The sequence below is a fragment of the Plasmopara halstedii genome (genome assembly GCF_900000015.1).
Source record: "Plasmopara halstedii genome assembly, contig: Scaffold_322, whole genome shotgun sequence".
NCBI classification, from domain to species: Eukaryota; Oomycota; class Peronosporomycetes; order Peronosporales; family Peronosporaceae; genus Plasmopara; species Plasmopara halstedii.
The window spans coordinates 1,619,170-1,636,835 of record NW_020187243.1 but is presented as its reverse complement, the minus strand read 5'-3'; the positions used below and the strand labels follow the sequence as shown (position 1 = coordinate 1,636,835).

Genomic DNA, 17,666 nt, shown 5'->3' with positions numbered 1-17,666 from the left:
GAAATCTTCTCTCACTTCTCAATATACAAGCTGACCAACACTGCATTACCTGCTTTCATCCTATACTATAGACAAACTTTCAACTGGTATATCAATAGATTACCAAAATTAGCTTGCAAGAATTGCTATTCCAGAATTTGCCATCAATTATCGGTGAGACATACAAGTATCTGCATCAAAATTGGTATTAGCGGTACTAGAGACCGGTAGTTCGCACTGATAGCTGATATAGTACCCGGTAATTGGCACTGACCTAACCAGAATCTTTGCCGATATATGATCTTGCTGTAGTCTGTTCCAGCGACTAGTAAGTCGTCTGGCCATATCTCGACGACTGTTATGCCACCATCTTTAGTCTTGAGATTCAAGCACACAGATAAATCTTCGCCGTGATTCTGGTTGTTGCTGCAGACAGCCGATCGATTTTTGTACCGCGCAACTTTCCGGTGTCCGTTCGCTTCTTTTTGTGCAACCGTTTGATATGCAATTTCAACTGTACCAGGCTTGCACTTGGTGGGCGCTCACGTGTTGGCAGCTGGCAGGGCAGTAGTCTCATCTTGTTCAGCTACTACCCCCAGTGCTCTCTCTGTACACTTACGCACTTGTCGGAGCTCTCCGGCTGTAAGTGGCTTGGCGTCATTTATTCTGGAAGAGTTTGAGCTGATAAAGAGCCACGGGGTGGCTTCGACGTGATTTCTATATTCAGTATTGCGTCGCGGCTAGCGGTGCGGCCGATTAAATCTGTGGGGTTTTTGCTTGTGCTCTTAATGATAGCTGATAACTTTGTCGGGATGTTTTAGCAGCAAGTGTCTGTGAACTCGCGCCTTTTTTCAGTGTGCGATTATCCTGCACGCGGCCCGTAACAATCATGTCGCTCAAGAAGTCAGATATACAGTGTACCCTTTCAGTTGATTCTTTCTACCTAAAACGAGCCAATCATACCATCTTGTTTATGGCGCATTTATCAAGGTTACAAAATAAAGCGCGCTTGAATACAAATACCACGGTGTCACGAAGGTTTAAGGATTACCCGGTCGGAACCTGAGAGGTGACATTCAAGTAAATTGGCACGAGACGAGCTTCAGTTTAGTACGTACGTGGCGTACTCAGTTGTGTCACCACAGTAACTAAGCGGCAACCCCGCACCAAGCACCGCGCACCGAACCATGTTTGGAGATGCGCGGTCGCTTCGCTTTACCGTTTGCAGCTTGGTTTTTGACGTCATAGACTTGCCAGTATTTGGCGGCGAAGAATGTCTCTTTTTTATAGAAGAGATATTGTTCGCCGCCTCTCATGCGGAAACTATGTACCAACAGCCGAACAATTTCTCGAACTCGACAAAAAGTCCTTAATTTTTTTGCAGCTATGTTCTCCAATATCGCCATGAACAACTTGCAGTTTATGACATGCGATCCACAAAGCAGATTATGCAACAGCTATCTGGACTTATAAACAGCATCATAAGGCCTTCTAGGTCGCAGCTCCTTCGACTTGATCGGACGGTGGGTACTCGTCGGTGTACTTGGTCGGCTACTTTTCACGAATTCGCTTATCTTCAGCACAAAAAATGCATGTCTTCCGCTACTGATTCAAGATATCGACACAGTATTCGAAATGTTTTGTTAACGCTTTTCAGCTCTCTTATCCATCAGATTAATGATAAGCCCTTCCATCTTTGCAGTTTTCGCGGCCGCCGACTCAAGTCTAGCTACAAACACGTTGCCCTTCAGTTTGATGTAGATCACCACGTCGTCGCTCTTTATCAACGCCAGCTTGTCGTGGCACTTGGATAAGCAGCATCCCTTTGCAATCCGATATCCATGTTGTATCAGATCTTTGCCAGTTTTGTTGCGTGAAAGATATCACGGAGATCTACCTCAGCCGTGGCTCCATTAAAGTTTGCTCACAGACTTACCAATCCTTTGGCAACGTAATTTTTCCGACTATAAGCAGCGTACAAGTATCCAAAATGGAATGCCCCACAACGATAAACATCAGCGCGGGGTTGTCGAAGAAATGTCGACGGGCACTACTGTCCAGGATCCGGCTGAATACATCCATTAACAGAGCCTTGTTGCCGACAGCAAGTGCGAGCTTGACTGACGTGCTATCGTCGTTATCAGTCAGACGCTACGAGCAAATCTATCTAATCTGTTTTCGCATGGTGCATTATTGCGCTTCCTCATGCTTTCGAACACCGCACTGACGACATCACTTTTGCTCAAATGTCATCAGACATCATCTGCGCTCACACAGTTGACTCAATTGCTTATCCGATCGCGTGGTGTCATACTCGGGGATCATAGTGTGCCTAAAGCTTGGGTCCGCGCTCTTGACAATATTCTCCGGTTATAGCGTGTGTAACGCGCTTGTTGCCGCCATGAAGAGCATTTAGGTACATCGAACGCCCATTCCATCATCGGTAGGGGCATTTTTGGCTCTAAACAGCTACATTTCTTGTTGCGCTGAGATCGTCATTTTGAATGACAGTGCATTTGATCCATCACCTGTAAGGCCCACCAACACATAAGGGGCTTCTGGTAGAAGCATTCAGCTTTGTAACGTAGATACTGGCCGATATTGTTCACATGTACAATTCTGACCAGGCATAGCTACAGACCTGCTTCGCCATCTAAATCTATTCGATGAAGAGCAGCGCCCAGTGTTTAAAACCTTTCTAAAGCTCTATATGGACTTCAATGCCGTCAAAGTTGCGCATGCGATTTTTCCGGCGACACTCTTATAAAACCGCAAAGCCACAAAGCCGCGCCCGCTGCGCTCTTTGAATTTAAAGATTATCACTCTATGTAAGTATCACTTGCGCATATAGTAGCAGCAAGAACATTTGATCTATTCACAAGGGGATAAAGATTTTAACAAAATGCTGGTGAGACGACACCAGAGCTCTTTGCGCTTGGCTGGATCATAAGAGCCGGGTAATGAGATAATTTCAGTAAGCCTTCGCGGAGGTGCTCAGCAGCCAAGCTAGCTTACTCTTTCAGCTCGGCATAGTTGAAGTTATTCGCCTCTGGTGCCCTCCTGGAGCTTTTACATCCGGTATCAACGACCATCGAAGCCCGGATATTGTACTCCAAATGCAATGCGTTGCCCACCTGGTAAACCTTCAGGAAAGTTATTGCCTCCAAAAGATGGTCTGATGGTATCGCGGCGATAACATTAATAGCACATGGCCATTGCTCGCTGGTTTCCGCCTATTGACTAGAAGACAAAAACTTGGAGGCACCCGGTACGCCTATCTAGGTTGTGAGAAGACAAGCAGCACCTGTCGTTCCAAATCTTCAAATGTTAGTAATGTCTCTTCCACGTTTTTACTGCGCGTTTGTGCCATATTCACGTGCGGCCTCTTTGCGTGATGGCTGAAGCGCTATAGTTTTTTGTACTGCTTGAAGCATGGCCAAATTCATGGCCTTCCAAACTCCTCATCCAGATTGGAGCTTTCTTATCCCTGTTCTGAGTGCTGAACAATTAACATCTGCGGTCTTGTGGTAGATGCCATCTGATACCCCTAGCGACGCCCGATTAGGACACTCCTGGAGACGTCTTACCAGTCCATTCTCATGGTTCGTAAACGCCTCAAGGCAAGCGATACCGCAGCAGGCTTTCAAGCTATCAGTTCCTTACCCCTCCAAAGACAACAACAGACAAGACCTTTCAAGCAATTCTATTCGACTCAAGAACCAAAAGTTGATAACTCCAATCTCATCATCACAGAGGGTACATTTCTTTCACGACTAGGTTGTGGGGTAGTCTACCAGCCTACCGATTTTAAAAGGGTTGCCGTGCATCCTGCTCGGAGATAGCTTCACATGAATGCCACAATATGTCCGGATTTCTTTAATACCTGCCATCTTAATCAGCAAGCCAACGAGCCCTGCCAGTCTGACCCGTCAATCTGATGCGCAACTTCTTACCATACGCAATAGTATTTTCAAAAGATGGTCCTGAGCCTAGTAATTGGAGCAAAAATTTGGTGGGATGCTACTTGTGAGGTGAAGCAACTTTTAATAAGTCTGCCATCACACCAATCTTCACCTATGGTTGCAGCTGCATCGTTCATTCCCACGTCGCTCCACTGATGGCGCTTCAATTTACGCGTCCAGCTTCAACAAATTGGGCCCGTAGATCGCAAATTAGCATTGCATCTCTAAGCATATCGTTTTATGAGCTGTACTCGCTAGGCTTAACCCCTGATTCATTTATTTAAGGTAATCAGCAAAGTGGCTGCTACTTGAGTAATGCTCGTAGTATTCGACCATAAACATAGCCATATTCCTGTGACGTCACGCTACCGGCAAACCGTATGGTAAAAGCTAGCCAAATTCCCCCGGAGAAACTGTCACAAGTCCTAGCAATATGAAAGACCTCAAACAACCAGGCACAAAAATGATAAATATATCACTAATGTGAGGAATAAGGCTTGATTTATTATAATCATCGTACTCAAGCCAGACGCGCAATTTTGAAGTATCGGGCGCTTCGAATCTCCGAACCATTTCCCGAGATGAGCCATAAAGAGATTGACCATCCACTGAATGTAAAGAAGAGACGAAAGTTGCCTCAGCCTTTTTGCTTAGTAATCTTAGGGTTTTAGCCAGATTTTTGCATTTTAAGTCTACGAAGTAGCTGGGACTTATACATCCCACTTTCAACACGTGTTAAACCGCTATCGGAGGCAGCGTGGTGCGAGATGTTACCAGCTTTTCGTGACAGCTCATATACAAAGCAATATGTCTCCCAACTGCTTACAGTTCGGTGACATCGGGCAACGCACAAGGCTGATAAACGCTTTATTGTTAACAAATCCTTGATCAGCAAACTGAACAAGAGAAGAGAAGACAGGCACCGAGACAAAACAGCCTACCGGATGACATCCTGCATGGTAGCTCTGCCATCATGCAAAACTGCATCTAATGGTAAAATTTGTCTCGAGCAACGTTAACTCTCTGGTACACTTGACTAAGCAGTGAATAGTCACGACTTCTATATGAATGAAGAATTGGAGATATCACTGCGTACAATTGTTTAACATTTTGTAGATTGCTGCACCTCATCATGGCTACTGCACAAGTTTGTGTTTACTTTTTCTGCACGCTGAAAATTGTTCGACAGTACGCCGAGCTATTTTCTTACGTAGACAACCGCAGTAAGCCATCGTGTCTCCAAGTGTTGAGCTCGTGAATGATGCTTTGAGCCCGTGACAAAAACCGTTGAGATACAAAGTACTGAAGCGAAGAGAAAAGAAGAGATATAAATGCAAACTCAGCGCGCTTATAAACGACGAAGGAGACATTATTGTGGGAACCGACGGTGACTATTTCCAGTCATTGGTGAGGAGTTCTCTTTGGATCACGAGATGAACTCGATGGATATAACTTTTGCTGTGTATTTCAACAATTTCGAATATGTACCAACGATGGCGGACTGGTAGCTCGATAAGCGTGTCTTCCGGTACCTCAGTGGCGCCCGATTGCACAAGCTATCTACGTCTGTAACGGGGTTACACGTACACTTGTATGAAAGGGCGGGTCGCACAAGATTGTGCGATCGTACAGAGGTGCGTATTACACAAATTAGTGTAATCACACAGTGGTGTGGCTACACCGTAACAAGAAGCCATCACGTAGCAGGATTGTCAGTAGTTACGCATGTTACTATATAAATTAGATTTTGCTATATTGGTTATGTATTACTAAATTTATTAGGAAAACTAAGGGTTTTAGATATTGGCGGCTCTGCCGCAACTAAAACAATTAAATACAGTTTCGATTTTGAACAGAAGTGTTCGCTTGCTTGGTAAGGTTTATAGCACTTGGAGGTAGCGGATTGCGATCCGCTACACTCGTACTGATTCTTGGAAAGAACGTAAGGTCGATGATCTTAGCTTAGCTTCCTTTAAGCAAAGAGCTACAGCAGCCCTGCTGCAATGTCAGGTAGTGACAAGGTCAAAACTACGGTTGCAGCTGCACCTGCGCTCAAGCGCTGGGGCCGACTTTGTGGCTAATAAGGACGTCAAAAGGTATGTAAGCGTGGCGGTCGTCCATTTATACTGTATGACGGTAGATAGATGGCAACGCAAGAAGCAAAGTTATGTGACGTAACCGGCATCCGAGGTTGCTTATGAGCCGATGGGCAGGACCAATATCGCTACCTAGTTGCCTATTGACCTGTGGGTAGACAACGAAGCTGTTATCACGCATGTACAGAACGAAATGAAGTTGGCCACAACAAACCATGAGGACGTCAAGAACAAGTTCATCCAAAAATGTGCCAAGAAAGGCGTTGTTATACCAGGGTATGCCGCTAGCGCTAAACTCCTCGCGAGCCTGCCGACGAAGGCGTTGTCGGCGCCATAAAGAAGCTACGAGGGAGATCGGACATATCAACATCGAATGATCCAAGGACTCTGAGGCTCTGAAGTGGAGCGTGTTGGACATTGATCAAGAAGCTAAAAGACATGCAGGCGGTCATAAGTCCGATCCCCGTGTACCGAAGCGGATGCATTGTCGAGTCGACAGTTTCGAAGGTACGACATTTGACTACATTTGCCTGTTGTGACCAATCCGGTGGATCCGAGACATTTGCATATATCAGATCAGGCGTCGGGGCGTGTAGTAGTGGGGCCATGTGCCTTTACGGCCACCATGTAGATTGTATAAAAAACTCGGCAGAAATTCCTTGCATGTTTGTCTCCTTTTCCTTCTCCCTTCTCAGGCACCAGTGCCCTGTCATCGCGAGCAATTTCTGATGGCTTCAAATCTTGGTCGTGACGTAATTGTTTCGCACGAGTCCATGTGTCTCTCACGGTTATTAACAAACAAGCTGGGCTTCACGGTCCAGATCGTGGCGATAAGCTGGACATCGTTGTGAGGTTCGAGGCGGGTGTCTCATCACTACCAGCCGTCGGAAAAGAGCACGGAGTCAATGACTCGTAAAGATTCGGGGTGGAGTGCGTTGAGCTTTGCGTCCTCTGTAAACTGACCGGCCGTATAAGTTTAGGTCAGAGCAAAGGTGTGGGCCGGTTCTCGGAAAGTTTATGCGTCCATTGTCATCGAAGAACATCTCAGTAGCATCACCAACTTTAGCTTTAAGGGCGTCGGTCGCGAGGACAGCGCCACTCCAGGCTCGCCGAGCCATGTAATAATGTACGCGGGAAAAATCTTGATGCGAGCATGTGCTCGAGGGCAGCGATGGTAGAAGGCAATAAGACGACTAAAATCCAAGCGCGGTGGTTACTTACTTAGTGCTCATTTTTGAGCGCTGGCTCAAGAAACGCAATTCGAAGGATGGTCTCCCGTGTTTGGCAGGGGGGTGTAACGGGGTATTTACTGTATGCACTATAGGAAATGCACCTTGCACTGTTATACAAATGCGTTCAACACAATATTGTAACAATTGTAGGTGATCCACATTGCACTTCGTATGTAAATGTGAGTAGTCTTAAATAACTATACATTGGAACTTTTGGAAATGATAGGACTCGATAAAAGAGAGGTCCGTGGTATATGTGGGATGCTAGCCGCACGTCAAATAGTAAAGTCAGCTCTAATATGAAATACGGTAAGACGTATATATTTATGCTAGAGTTGATCCGAAACCTATGACAGTAGAGATACCAGGGAGACTAGGTACGCTTGAGCTTCTCAGTCCCGCTCCTGGTGGCAAGGCTCAAACTCGACCTCTACGCGTTACTTACCGCTTACTTCTTGAGTCAGCGCTTCTTTTGTGCAAGGTTCACGGCAACCCCGTTGCAATGATCCCAAAGGCAGTACACTTATAATTGACATACCCGAAGCGTTGACGACATTCTGTGCCAACTTAACCACCAGGGCATCACAGCCGTAGTTCAAATGCGCGAGTAAAGTCTGAAGCTAGCAACGACACAATCGCTGACAAAGGACAGCGAGAGAGCAGAAATGCAGACAAATCCGTACAGCTCACTATAGATCACTAGTTGTAGTTCCCTTAAAAATGTAACGTCAAAACCGAAATGAATAATTTATACAAATTTCTTAGTTCACTACTCTGTGCTACTTCTAAGCCTACTGGTTCAGACATCGCACAATTGCCAGCATATGCCATAGCATTATTTTAATTTTCTTCGCTGCATCTAGCTCCACTGCCATCAACAATTTTCAATTTTGAAGAGCAGTGTACACTAAGTCGAAAATGGCATATGAGCCAGTGCAACAATTTTGTAGCCGTGTCAAGCAGGAACAGTTGTCGTGTGCAATTTAGTGCAACCACTACTCTGTATTTATAACTGCATAATCACGCGTCAGAACACTCCTCTTGAGAATATTTGTCTTGTCTAAATTGTGCTTGATTCAGCTCTCATTAGCATTAGCTAAATTTATAGTTCGGGTTAAGACGTAGGTATATTGGATTTTGAAAGTCTTAAACATATTCAGCATCTCATAATTACTCACATAAACCCGGTAAGACAAAATTAACAAGTCAAAACGCTCAAGAATCATTATTGTTTTGTAAACTTTGTATGTATTTGTAATTGTAACGCCTTCAGTAGGTCGGTAAGCATTGGGAAAAACTAGCGCTGATGTACTTGCACACTGCTCCAGGAGCGCAGAATGTCTGGCCGTCGTAATCTCCACCACCACATTGGCCGTAAAATGAGACAGGAGTGCGACTTGGCCATTCACTGCAACGATATACATGGCTATCTTCAACCTCCTGGCATCGGTAACCCTGTTCGCAAGAGAGCATTGTATACCCAACTGTGCTAAGAGAGGTAGGCATATAGATTGTGTAATTGAAGTTTAATCCGCCGCAGTCACTATGACCAGGGACGAGTTTGACTTGACCGGTGATTGGGCTTGGTCCATGAGGCGCAATCGGTGTAGAGGATGGTGCCTTCGAGAAATCAATATCGTCCAATACACTTTGATCGCCACCATCGGATGGCTCATTAGCACCTAAGTCAGTTCGCAGACTTCCATCACCGTTAACGGTAGTCAAATCTGTGGTGTCGTGACTGGTCCTAGAACTACCAGCGTCAATGCTGGCATCGATTGTGTCAAGACTTGAGTCGAGTGACACGCTTCCGTCATTGTCAGAAAAAAATCCGGTGGTGCCGAAGCCATCGGCGGTGCTGCTATCGTCATCGACGCTGCTGCCGTGTGACATAAAACCAGGATCTATAGCAGAAGTAGCATTTTCAACCGAATGTCTGGTTGTTGTGTTGCCTTCATCACCATATACATCGACATTCGATAGCCTTGTATTGTTAACTAATACAGCTGACCCGCTGTCTAAATTCACAACGGGAGCTTCAATGAAATCAACAGATGTGTTACTAGTGGTGCCAGCACTCAAATTGAAGCTGTTGTTGTGAATCGGTAAGAGAAGAACGAGATCAGCGCCACCCGCGGTGATATTACTGTCATTACTTAGAATAACAGCTTCAATAAGTAAATAGTGTTTTATTAAAGCGCAGACTGCAGCGCTGACGCTGAGACTAAACTTGACCATGGTCGGAATGGCCAAAGTTGACAAGGATTTGGTTAGGCGGAAGCGAAAGCTAAAGTGGCTGATTTAGATGTCTGCTACATTTATCCTATAAGCAGTTCAGCCCGTTTGAAATAGATTCTCCGTTTTGTCCCGTTTTATTCTGCTTTACGATAAAAGCAATGTCAATGTCATTGCTAAAAGTACCAAACAGAAATAGAAATCGTTCTTCTTGACATTCCAGTAAAATTGCGATCTCTAAAATCAATCTTTATCTTTGCCAAACACGTACTCGTCGATGCGGTGTATCAGCCAAGTCAAATTTTGTGGTGTCTTCACCACTTGCTTCTCCATCTGCTCCGTCAAACGTCGACATGAGTCCAAATACCGATCGCCAAATCCATCCAGTCGACGTGCCCAAAATTTGTACATGGCGTTTACGGAATACTTTGTCTTTTCTACAAAGCGATCCTTAACCTCTTCCATAGTGATCGATGCTGGCACTACAGCTGGACCACTTGGTGTTTTCAATCCTCGCACCACTTCGCTCTCAACAAGCGCCTGACCGTCATCTGTCGCTTCGGCATCATTAAATCCAAAGAGATCGTCATCGTGTCCATCTTGCAAGTCTCCTTTGTTGCCTGCACTTTTTTCAAGCTCACGCTTAATACGTTTGTGCTCTTCAATGTGCTTCATGAAATCATCGCTGAAGTCTGGCTGGACAGCGATGATACTAATACCTTTCACATGTGGCAAGTATTTTCCTTCCTCCATCCACTCGGGTGAGTACGTAGACAGACCAACGCCTATAAAAGTAAAATTTTCCTTCCTCGGGTGACCTAAACAATAAAATTTACGTTAAATATGGTATCTAGCGAACAAACAGCTCGGCCTTATTCCCACCAGCCCGCTCTCTCAAATTCTGCAGACGTTCACGACTAGAGTTCAAATTCACTTGGAGGCCCTTGCATTTCGGAGTCTGACGATTGCGCCACATGGATCTTAAGCAAATAAAAGTAGTACATAAAAGTAGTTAGTAATCAGTCACTAGTTTGTGCAAGCGCTCCACGTCCGATCATCCCAGCTTTCAGGGACCTACTTTGTGTACACACTCATGCCTATGCAGTAGCTGCATGGCACGGATTCGGTAGAATCGTTTTTTCCTCGACGTTCTGGAGGCATCGTAGCAGCGGTAAAAATTTATAAATCAATTTATTTCTTGTAAACTTTTATTTTTTTCAATTTAGAATTCACAAAAAATGCGTTTACGTCATGCGTGTATTGAAGTGTCTGCAGCGCGCGGGGTTTGTCGAACTCTGTTGGCTATTGTAGCTACAAGTGAGGATAACGACAATATAACTTTCGACGAGTCAATGGTGTATTTGCACGGCTTTCCAGATATGAGCGTGCATCCAACCGAAGTAAAGTTTGCCTCTCGCATGGCAGCCAAATTGGCCGAGTGTTGGGTGAATCAGAAGGATCGGAAACACGTGTTTGTAACTTTCAATTTTGGCGGAGTCCCTGGATCAGACAAAGAGCTGCGTTTTACAGACAAGCGTATATCTTTGGAGGTTGAGGATGCGATCGTCGTTTGCAAGTACGTCCGCTCACACTTTCTGGGTGGAAAAGGCAAGGTGCACACCGTGGGTCTTTCTACTGGAGCCATCGTAGGTGCTTTACTGCGGGATAAAAGTGTGTCGGATACCGTTACGGTGATTGCAGGCCTGCTGGATATGACAAAGGGGGTCCACTTTGATTTTAATAAGGAGCAGTTGAAGCAGGCTGAAAAGCAAGGTTGGTGCTGGAAAGAGTTTTACTTGGAAGAAAATTGTCCACTACCCAAAAATGTTGAGCTATCACTGGATGGCGTTCAAGCTACCACAGCTCTGACTGACGCAAATGCACCATCGAAGATTTACATACGTTTGGATAAGAATTACATTGACGAGTTTTTCGAAGGCTCGCTAGACATATCTAAAGCTGTGTCAGGGATTTGTCTGCCACCGCTGCTGGTGATTCATGGTGACGCAGATACGGATGTTCCTCATGCAAATGGCGAGGAGCTATTTGCAGCGGCAGCTGATCCGAAGTCTTTTTTGTTGATACCAAAGGCAAATCACATGTTGTCGAACTCGAAGCATATAAAAATAGCATTGCGTGAGATTCGAGAGCACGTTGCGGTCTTGCATTAGGTGCGATTTGCTAAATAAACAGGCTCAAATATTAAAAAAAAGTACTTGTAATTTGTATTGCAGTAAAAAGTTAAAACTTCTCCTAAATATGCTCATAGAAAAGACTGGCTGTTTTTAGTCAGATTTATAATTTCTTAAGCTTTCTTAAACTGTGCTAACAAAACTTGAAACATTTGGCGTTTCGATTAAAATATTCTACCCATACCAATCGAGTGCCACTTATCCCATTTTTCAGTGCTCGCTAATTAGCTTTGTGCGCCATTCGACTCATTGCACGCATTGCGCCATTAATTTTAGACCAAAGCTGATTACAAATATCACGACCAAGCAACATCATTCTTTGAGCAATTTTAGTGCGATTGAGGACGCAGCCCAATAATCTTTATCACAACGCTTTTCTGGACTGACGTTCATTCCGGCTTAAGTAAGACATACTTAAGCTTTATTGAAATGTATATACTGCGACTTAGCGTGCTCAAATATGAAACAACAGACCATCCTTGTTCTTAGAGACGTGTCGTACGAGGTGTAATATACAAGCTACATTTTACAATCTGTTAACAAGACAAGCGTGATAGTCAAAGCTCAACGCGCTGAAAGCATGTTTTATGTTGCCATTTGCAGCTTGTTGTGCGATATATTGCTTGCGCTATAAAAGTGACGTACTCAAAATTGACGTGATTTAAAAGAAAGGATATACGATTATACGGTATTACGCAGAAAATTAAAGATATTTTAGATATAAATTAGTTGTATTATTTGGTCTCGCCATGCAATGCCGACGATTACAAGAGTCGAGATGACTTCCGGCTTCAACATTATTAAGGAAGTCCGAATTTATCCGTCTTAGTCGCAAATAGACGTGTAGGCTCACAAACAAATGCAAGGGCAATCGCAAACCACTGAGTTATAAGGAACCGCTGATCCAGCTTCATTAAAGTTTGCGGTGCGAAATCTCATGACGGTACAAGTGAGCCTCACGTGTAATGCACAGGACCGTTTGGTGCTGCCGCATGCTGTCACTTCGCTTTGCGGGCATGCTTAATCAATTCGGAGCTCGCCAAAAAGCACTGACTCTTGTGCCTCGTTATTAGTATCATTTATTCAGCGATTCATTTCGTGAGCTCAAATGAATATTTGCTCGTCTTCCTCCATCCTATGATGCAAACCAACCGACTCGACAACAAACTCGCCAAACTTTATCTCCTCACCAGTTTTGCCTATTAAAAAGCGCTTTTTGTAGATTAAATTTGGGTAGATCTGCTCTGTCTGAACTGCCACAAATCTTTCGGCGCGTGCATTGCCACCACGCGGCGGTGCAAGGCGAGCTCGCTCATTCGGCAACACAAAGACTAAAATTGTTAAAAGCAAAAGGACACCACATCCCGTCCATGTGCACACATTGCCCACCTTGGTATTTGTCAAAAAAATTCTAACTCGGCGTACTCTGGTGTCAACGAGCTGTCGCTGAACGTTAACAGCTTCCACATCATGGGCTGCATATACCACTTTGGCGTTTTGAAAGATGTACAATAGCGCTGATGCTGCCATCGTTTCCACTACATTTTCATTAAAGTAAAAGTGGTTGTTTTTGATGTATCGAAGATACGGATCCAATGTAGCCGAGCAAATGAAATCTTTTGGCCAAGACTTTAAATGCTCCATAAACATTAACTGTCCGGGGTGAAGTCTGACTTTTGGCTCTAACAGCTGAACAAGGGAGACATGAAAATTTCGACTTTCACGTTGTAGATAAGGCGGAAGCCACTGCTTTGCCAATACCAAGCGGCGATTGCTATTTCCGAGCTGATGGTGCAACACCTGACACTCTCCCTTTGTGGAGGTGGCATAGCCACACTCACTTTTATCGGCTTGAGCAAAATGCCACGTGATGCGTCCGAATGATAGCACCAATGACCGCTTTACTACGGCTGCCTCAAAATTGAAGCTATTGACAACCGTAAGACCATGTACAAACACCGAGTTGGACGTATTCCCTGGTGCCATTCCAGCCTGCTTTCGTGGAAAACGCAATTTAGCATTTGAGTAGGGAACCAGCAATGAACAGCTGGTTTCACTACAAACAACTGTAGTGTTAGTTGTGCTGCGCAGAGGCAGCTCAAGCGTCATGACCTGCAATTTCATTGATGGGCTTAGAGCTCTTGTCTCAAAAGAAGCATCGACATTTGCATCTTTGATTAATGGCAGCCCTGCTTTGAGTAATGAATTGACGACATGATCAAAGAGCTCGCCCATACTTGATGGGCGCGAGTCTAGTTTACTGTAAATATCAGCACTCGGACTCCCGAAGAAATGTGCTTTACCCTGTGCCCAGAGATCGCATGCCATGGCTAGTGGCATAATTTCACACATGTATGCCTCATCAGCAAACCCACCAGCACTGTTGTATGAGATCTCGCAGCGCTGTGTCTCTTCTTGGAATGGCCATTCATTCCCAAACTCAATGCTCCAGTCTTTCACAGGAAACCCAAAGATAACCTTCGGACTTGCAGCCAGTAGCGTATCCTCTGTGAACAACTCCTTTTGTGTGGGGGGGCAACGTGACGTTTTCACAGGCTGCATAGGTTCCACCTTCCGAGCTAAAGCTGTCTTCAAGATAGTGTCTCCCAAACCTGATTCCCCCAAATTCATATCTTGCTGCGACAAAAACCTCGTTGTCGTGGCTGGATTACTGCTACCAACTACCGAGTTATCTTCCTTTTGATTGGCCTGCACAGCAGATAGGGAGCTGCTTACTGCCATCATAACAGCCGGAATGAAGATCGTGAGGGCAAACTTCTTAAGCTTGCTTTGCTTCTTAGTCGCTGGATCGTCACCTGGGTACCATCGTAAATTGTGGAGGTAAACTACGAAGACGGGGAAGATTTCCTCAATCCCGAGAGCGATAATGGACTCGATAAAGCCCATCATAAGACCAATATATGAATTGACCATGTCCGTCTTGGTCTCTGCATCAACCACAGGAACCCTTTTCTCCACAACAAAACCTTCTCGGAGCCAGGCAGCAATTGCTGACATGACAGCGGCTGTGATCACCACAAGTACGGCGAACCGCTTCCGTCGAAGGATGATTTCCGGTCTTGGCTGGGCTAAATCTCCGTACACCAGCCCACCGTGTGCGTCATGATCGCTCGCGCCCCTCACATGCAAGTTGTTCACGAGGTTCACACCTTGAAACGAGGATTCGCCTGCACCTTCAGTCGTCTGTGGGTCAAGGTGTTGATGTGTACCCACGCCGCAGCTGCTTGTCAGTATTGCGTGCGGTGACTCGCACTCAAAGGCATCATCAGTGTATGAGGACATGCGTTCTTGTTCGATAAATTGCTGCTGGAGCGCGGCTGAATGTGATTCGTATTTGGCTTCGGCTTGCGCTCTGAGGGATTGCACCGATGGTCGCTCGGGGTCCATAATAGACGGGCCCTATGCGAGAAAATAATATTCGCCGCATATTCTTTACAATCGAGTAGATACAAGTTCTGTTGTGATGTACAAATACATTACATTTATTGTCTCAAAAAAAGAAACTGCAATTTTTTTTTCTTGGCCTTGCACGTATACATCTAAACCCTAATAAATTATTATATGCCAGATGCCGGACACAAGCGTTGACTCAGCTTCTGCTTTAGCTATCTGACCGAGGATAAATTCGTACGCCGCAATCAGGAGTGGAATCGAGAGACTCTCAAGTAGCTAGATATCTGAATTGTAAAAGCTGATATTAAATACATATGTTGTGCAACAATATAGTAATTAATATTGAATGTGCTGACAAGAAGCTCATAAGTGTCACACCACACCTTCGCCACAGCTTTCTTTATCGAGATCAACGATCCGAACCGGAAGAGAAGATGCAAAGGTGAAAGCTCTTTGAAAAAAATTCTCTTATACTTATGCCATGGAAAAATACCGGTAAAAATCCCAGTTAGCCCGCTAAAAGTATTTGTTGATACCTTTTGTCAGTGTCAGCCCATTATTGGTGTTAATTAATAATGCTCATGCCAGCTCCGGTGTAACTAATGAATTTGCCAAATGCTATTACTCATCGATTCCGCTTCAACTACCGCACAGAGGGTGAGTTCGTATGCAGACGGAAAAGGACGAAAGAATGTTGAAAACACTGAGATCGGAGACCTGGTTTTATTTAACGCTAAATCCTTCCTACACATGCAGTTTTGCTGTCTTTAAGACGACGCTTCGTCCACAGTTCATTGGACCTTTAAGGTCGTGGCCAAGCGAAGCCTAGCGTATACGCTGAACCTCCCGAGAGTAACGGGGTTACACGTACCCTGGTAACAGGGATGTGTCACACGAGATAGGCATGGTGTGACGACACCCAAATAAGAATACGGTACGTGACTGGGTAGCCAGTAGTTATGCATGTATTTAGATCTTACTATATATTTTTTGGAAAATCTATACATTTAAAGTTAGGCGGCTTTGCCGCAGATAAAACAAAAAAGAACAGTTTACATGTTAAACAGAAGAGTTTAACATCCTTGGGTTTCGGTTCTAACTACTCTTGGAGGTAGTGGATCGCGATCCGCTACACTCGTACGTTCTTGTGAAGAACGTAAGGTCGGTGACCTAAATTAAGCTTACTCTAAGCGCAAAGCTACGGCAGCCCCGCTGCACCGAGAAGGATGCGCACCCACCCGGTGTTTTATGTGGGCTTGCTTAAGCCGTACCGGGATCCGGCGTAGTAGCTTCTTGTTACGGTGTAGCCCCACGACTAAGTGCTTTCGCTAACTTGTGTATACACACCTATGTACGGTCGTACAATCTTGTGCGACCCGCGTACAAGGGTACGCGTCATCTCGTTAAACCCCCATTAAAATCATGAGTATCCCCAGTTCACATTTAACGGTCGCCTCATACTGGGATCGCGTATTCGAGACACCATAACGTCCTTAGAGAACAAATTTGAACATTATCTGCTCTATGATCCATGTGTCTACGACACGCAAAACACCCCGCCAAGCTGGTAGCGAGGGCGCCCACGTGCAAAGCTCTTCTTCCTCTGCACAGGGTGCATTACCGGACAGTACGTCCGCGACTTAATTAGAAGTACATCCCAAGCCCTCAGCAACTGAGCGCAACACAACGCCCTCCTCGGGCGATGCATTTCCTCGTCGAGAAGTTCGAGGAAGTCAACTACGAGTCGGACACACCTTTCCCAGTATGGGAGACGAGGAAGATGAAGAGCGCCAACGGCGCGATGTGAGCCCAGCTCAAACCTTGCGGACACCATGTCCGATCTCCGACCTATCGGTTTCCGGGGGAAGTGGTGTTATTACCAGTCGCCTCGACGAGGCACAGCAATTGGAGGCTGCTCACGGGGCGGCTCTCCTGTGCACGTATCCACGTTCGGTCTTAGGCACTCGTGTATACGTCTTCCACGCGGCGGATTCCGCTACAGAAGCAAAAGACGCGATTACTCGATCGTTAGGTGTCTGCGTAGTCGGCACTACACCAAATGATCTTGATCAGTGGAAAGCTCTGCGAGCTCGCTTTTCGGTACCACAAGATATTCCAATGGATCGGTACAACGCTCGACTTCGAGCTCAGAAAAGAGGAGTTCCTGTTCCCGCAATGTAGGCCAATTCTGTGGTGATCGCCCCTGGCAAAACCGCTGTAGATGACGATTAGCTCTTTGAGCTGTGGGTGCAGCGACGTCGGAAACATTCTTCGCTGTCTACCTTACAGCAAAGTCACAAGAAAGTGGACGAGCGCGTTGGGCGCCATCTTCGATTTGAGTTTGCCAGACTCAAGGCGCAACGCCGACATCCTGCGTAACGTCGCCTTGTGACATATGGAACAATCCATAATGTTCCCGCGAGCTCAGTGCTTTTCACACGGGTGAGTCAACGACCACAGCAGTTCAGGGCCATAGCTTGAGCTCAGCTCATGACCTCCAGCTTCATGTACAAATTCTTCATCGGGGTCGAGTCACCGTCGCCGACTGGTATTAAG

The 17,666-nt window shown here is 45.5% G+C and overlaps 6 protein-coding genes across 6 annotated transcripts; 1 reads left to right on the top strand and 5 right to left on the bottom strand.

The window, feature by feature from the left end:
* Positions 1–1,019: 1,019 nt before the first annotated feature.
* PHALS_08465 (uncharacterized protein) lies at positions 1,020–1,225 on the bottom strand (the record flags this gene model as incomplete). Its single annotated transcript, XM_024723818.1, has 2 exons — positions 1,020–1,041; positions 1,098–1,225. 2 exons carry the CDS (start codon positions 1,223–1,225, stop codon positions 1,020–1,022), a joined length of 150 nt encoding a protein of 49 aa, XP_024574756.1.
* A 4,837-nt stretch (positions 1,226–6,062) lies between these two features.
* On the bottom strand, positions 6,063–6,407 carry PHALS_08464 (uncharacterized protein; the record flags this gene model as incomplete). The annotated part of the gene is made up of 1 exon (XM_024723817.1): positions 6,063–6,407. One exon carries the CDS (start codon positions 6,405–6,407, stop codon positions 6,063–6,065), a length of 345 nt encoding a protein of 114 aa, XP_024574755.1.
* A 2,131-nt stretch (positions 6,408–8,538) lies between these two features.
* PHALS_08463 (cellulose binding domain-containing protein) lies at positions 8,539–9,507 on the bottom strand (the record flags this gene model as incomplete). Its single annotated transcript, XM_024723816.1, has 1 exon — positions 8,539–9,507. The coding sequence occupies one exon, from the start codon at positions 9,505–9,507 to the stop codon at positions 8,539–8,541; it is 969 nt and encodes a 322-aa protein (XP_024574754.1).
* Positions 9,508–9,603: 96 nt separating this feature from the next.
* Positions 9,604–10,665, bottom strand: PHALS_08462 (uncharacterized protein; the record flags this gene model as incomplete). Its single annotated transcript, XM_024723814.1, has 4 exons — positions 9,604–9,646; positions 9,776–10,322; positions 10,387–10,484; positions 10,583–10,665. 4 exons carry the CDS (start codon positions 10,663–10,665, stop codon positions 9,604–9,606), a joined length of 771 nt encoding a protein of 256 aa, XP_024574753.1.
* A 77-nt stretch (positions 10,666–10,742) lies between these two features.
* On the top strand, positions 10,743–11,675 carry PHALS_08461 (serine protease family; the record flags this gene model as incomplete). The annotated part of the gene is made up of 1 exon (XM_024723813.1): positions 10,743–11,675. The coding sequence occupies one exon, from the start codon at positions 10,743–10,745 to the stop codon at positions 11,673–11,675; it is 933 nt and encodes a 310-aa protein (XP_024574752.1).
* Positions 11,676–12,800: 1,125 nt separating this feature from the next.
* On the bottom strand, positions 12,801–15,104 carry PHALS_08460 (uncharacterized protein; the record flags this gene model as incomplete). The annotated part of the gene is made up of 1 exon (XM_024723812.1): positions 12,801–15,104. The coding sequence occupies one exon, from the start codon at positions 15,102–15,104 to the stop codon at positions 12,801–12,803; it is 2,304 nt and encodes a 767-aa protein (XP_024574751.1).
* Positions 15,105–17,666: the final 2,562 nt, after the last annotated feature.